General features: G+C 32.3%; 1 protein-coding gene and 1 long non-coding RNA gene across 2 annotated transcripts in view; both read left to right on the top strand.

Annotated features, from left to right (window-relative positions):
- The first annotated feature begins 557 nt into the window (after positions 1–557).
- On the top strand, positions 558–3,974 carry LOC109589056 (uncharacterized). Its single transcript, XR_002188500.1, has 6 exons — positions 558–651; positions 856–939; positions 1,917–2,012; positions 2,192–2,332; positions 3,400–3,531; positions 3,896–3,974. It is a non-coding gene; the product is annotated as an uncharacterized LOC109589056 (long non-coding RNA).
- Positions 3,975–4,007: 33 nt separating this feature from the next.
- LOC109589055 (uncharacterized) overlaps positions 4,008–4,131 on the top strand; it is a 4,037-nt gene continuing 3,913 nt past the window's right edge. Inside the window, exon 1 of the mRNA XM_020005174.1 lies at positions 4,008–4,019. Within this exon, the coding sequence (XP_019860733.1) occupies positions 4,008–4,019 (12 nt within the window). The remainder of the gene's footprint in view (positions 4,020–4,131) is intronic.

Below are 4,131 nucleotides of genomic sequence, written 5' to 3'. Positions count from 1 at the left end.
GGCTCAGGTTTTACATTACTGATACACACCTCGAAACCATGGTTTATATAGTACATGTACATCAATACACATGTACCGGTACATGTAAACTGTGCAGTGTGTAAATGCTTTTTGTACTGTGGTGTGTAAATGTACTTTGACCTCACGTGATCAAGGTCTATAAATAAGCATAGAGTCTCGGGACAGAGAGAGGGATTCATTCGTTTTCCAAGCATTAATTCGTTCGTTCGTTCTTCCGTCTATCTTCATTCTAGCACTCCGTACTACTGTTACAGACTATCGATTATATTCACAAAGAAACAGTAATTACCTTGTATCATAGTTGTTTATGATTTCTGTAACATTAGAGCTGATTTCTATACTACTTATTTTCTCTCAATCCCCTCTCTCTTTCCTCTCTAGACTTTTATTGCTCACACACTGCGCTCTTTGTGCATACACATATTCGTATAGTCTTTCAATTGATCAGTTGTCTTTGAATACAAATCAACCTTTTACAGTACCATAGGAAGCCATAAAATGAAAGTGCCGCGCAGTGGTGTATATATGATACACTCTAAAAGACTCTCAGTCTCTTAACATCATCCAGCAATGATGAGGAGACACTGAATATAATCATTAATGAGAGAGAAGGACAAATTAAGATTAAAGGTATTTATACTACATGTACATATACAGTATCTTTTAAATGTATTTATTATGTACATGTACATACATTGTATATATTACGTATCATCATAGATGCTGCATGAAATATTGAGATACAATGAATTGTAATTTATGTACATGTATATGAATTATACGTAAGGTTGTTAGACTTTGATTGTTGTTTTAAGGTTGTTTGTTTGATGTTAGGATTCTCTGAGTTGTATCGGTTTGCTAAGAGACTCCACACGTCATCAAGAGGACAGGGAAAGAGCTTAATGTCACATTCAAAAAGTAAGAGAGTGTGACACATGTACATGTATGTATTAATGCATATGCTACAATGTACATGTGGAAAGTTTGAGCCAATGTGTGTTTTTAAGGGACCGATTTTCAATAGCTATTCAAGGCTATGGTCCTTGGTTTTTTCAAAAAATGGCTACGAAATCAACTCAAATTTTTATTACATTTTCTGATACATATTGATATCTTTAAGCTGTGTAGAAAGTTTGAGCTGATTCCAACTTCAATTTTTCAAGTTACGACCAATTTAATAAAATGCCAAAATTTTGAAAAATACTCAAGGCTATAGCCCATGGTTTTTTCTGAAAAATGGCTCCAAAATTACCCCAAATTTTTATTACATTTTCTGATACATATTGATATCCTTATGCTGTGTAGAAAGTTTGAGGTATTCCCAACTTCAATTTTTCAAGTTACGGCCAATTTAATAGAATGCCAAAATTTTGAAAAATATTCAAGGCTATAGCCCATGGTGTTTTCAAAAAATGGATCCGAAATCACCCCAAATTTTTGTTACATTTTCTGATACATATTGATGTCCTTAAGCTGTGTAGAAAGCTTAAGCTGATTCCGACTTCAATTTTTTAAGTTACGGCCAATTTAATGAAATCCCAAAATTTTGAAAAATACCCAAGACTATAGCCCATGGTTTTTTCAAAAAATGGCTCCGAAATCACCCCAAATTTTTATTACATTTTCTGATACATATTGATGTCCTTATGCTGTGTAGAAAGTTTGAGGTGATTCCGACTTCAATTTTTCAAGTTACGATCAATTTAATAAAATCCCAAAATTTTGAAAAATACCCAAGGCTATATATAGCCCATGGTTTTTTTCAAAAAATGGCTCCAAAATTGCCCCCAATTTTTATTATGTTTCTGATACTACATATATTTATGTTTTAAACCTCTGTAACTACATGTAGATTGGTCCCTCTCATAAATTAAACGTCATCTTATTTTTGGTAGAAATTAGATGAAGATGTTGCTCACTGCAAGGATCAGTTACAAGAACTTAAAGCTCGCACCGGACTACTTAATAAATACATTTAAAAACAATCAGACGTAAGTAATAATTATACATGTACATAATACATACAATAATTTTTTTATCCAAGCAAAATTATTATCTAAAATTTTAGAAAGAATCATTACATATTTTTCCTTTCTTATCAATCCAGTTGCATGCATGCACCCACACATGCACGCATATTAATGAGTTGCTTATAATTGTTTTTCTAAAGGTCAAAGTTCAGTGCAGTCAGAGACAGCAACAGAATAAAGAGTCTGACCTTTATAACGAGAGGGAGAGACTGAAACAAGAACTAGCAGAAGAGAAGAGAGCACATGCTGAGATTGAAAACTACCTCAAGAAACACATTGAAGTAAAATTAATGATAATAATAATTATTATTATTATACATGTACATGTATGATATAAAATAATGTACATGTAATAATAAATTATTAATAAATACATGTACATATACAGTATGCATACATGTATGTGTGTCTGAGTTAAAAAATAGATAAATGTACCATAATGACTTTGCCTGTAATTTTGGAGGGATTTTGCATTTGTCTACGATGTACATTATTGTAAAATAGAATCCACTGATTAATAAACTCAAATCTCTACACTGCCAAAATAATACTTATAATAAAATTTATAATAACTAGGCGAATGTAAAACATTAAGGGGCGAGCAAAACGATTAACATTTTGATTAGCAATATACAATGTCTAATGTAGTGGCTATTAAATGTTGAATGTTGATGTCAATGCACTAATGCAGAATTTGCATGGAAGGAATTTCAAAGCTTCTAGCTTTGAGTGAAGAATCTCTGCAGTTATATAGATCTAGGATGGAAGATAGTTGGTCTCAGAAGCCAGAAGGAGACTCCATTTGTTGTCTTTGGGTGCGAAAATACATATCTCTAGCATTTCTATTGGACCTCCTCCCTCTTTTCTCCTCCTCAGTCTTGCTCCTTTTCACGCTCGTTACGAAGAAGTCGAAAAGCTTCACGAGCATCTTCTTGTGAATTACTGATGCTTTAAGCTTCAGCTTCTCTTGTTTATTGAATACTCTTGAACTCCTCTTGTCCAGTGATTACTGAAGTTGCTCTTTGTTTTTGCACGTGGTACCTTAATTATCAAAATTATCATTTTAAAATGTGTAATTGTTATTTTTTATAAACGCATAAATAGGAGTGATGTACTTGTACAAACAGACAGACAGACATACTTGACTCGACTATGTGGGGCTTGCTTTTGCTCGCCCCAATTATTTTTATTATATTATTTATTATTTTTTAAAATTAATAATAATATTTGCACCTACACGTACACATGTACATGTATACATGTACACATGTACATGTATACATGTACATGTACACACGTAATTGTCATAATTATTATTATTGTTGTTGTTGTTGTTGTTGTTGTTCAGGGTCTTGATGGTAAAGTGGAGTACTGGATGTCATAATATGAAGAACATTTGGAAATGAAAACAATTAAAGTACAAGAGACTAAATCAGCTAAAGCAGGAGGACTACAGAAACTGGACGAACTATCACAAACTGTAAATAAAATAAGATAAATAAGTAAAATAAACAAAATTTTTGTAAATAATGGCATTTATTGTATTTGCGTCAATTGTACACAATGCTATATAAATGTAGCTTAATTTTAGAGGCATGTACTGTACATGTAGAATTTTAAAATTTAAAATTTAGAATTTGTTGCAAAATATACAAGTACATGTACATGTGCCATTGAGCATGCACATAACGGTTCACATAATGTACATGCTACATACATGTAGCTATAAAGATGCCAAAATTCTCCCCCCAACTACAGTACATGTACATGTACATGCATATGTACATGTATACGGCAGTAATTGATTAATATTATTTTTCCATTGTGTGTGTGTGTGTGTACAGTATAAGAGGTTGTGATTGAGCACAGAGCAATGAAGGAGACAAAGAATCAAAGAACAAGAGAAGAAAGAAAATACGACAGCAACCAAAGTAAAACAATAGATTAAGTGTATACATGCTTTCACCTGTACATGTACATGTATTTTATTCTCTCTCCTTTCTCAATTTCTGTCATTTTGACACTCTCTATCAATACTATCATGTCTCTCTTTTACATAATTTTTTCCTTACCTCCCTCC

Source organism: Amphimedon queenslandica, unplaced genomic scaffold (assembly GCF_000090795.2).
Source record: "Amphimedon queenslandica unplaced genomic scaffold, v1.1 AMPQUscaffold_11673, whole genome shotgun sequence".
In the NCBI taxonomy this organism is placed as follows: domain Eukaryota; kingdom Metazoa; phylum Porifera; class Demospongiae; order Haplosclerida; family Niphatidae; genus Amphimedon; species Amphimedon queenslandica.
Note: the sequence above shows the minus strand (reverse complement) of the source record. Positions and strands in the feature narration are given on the sequence as shown.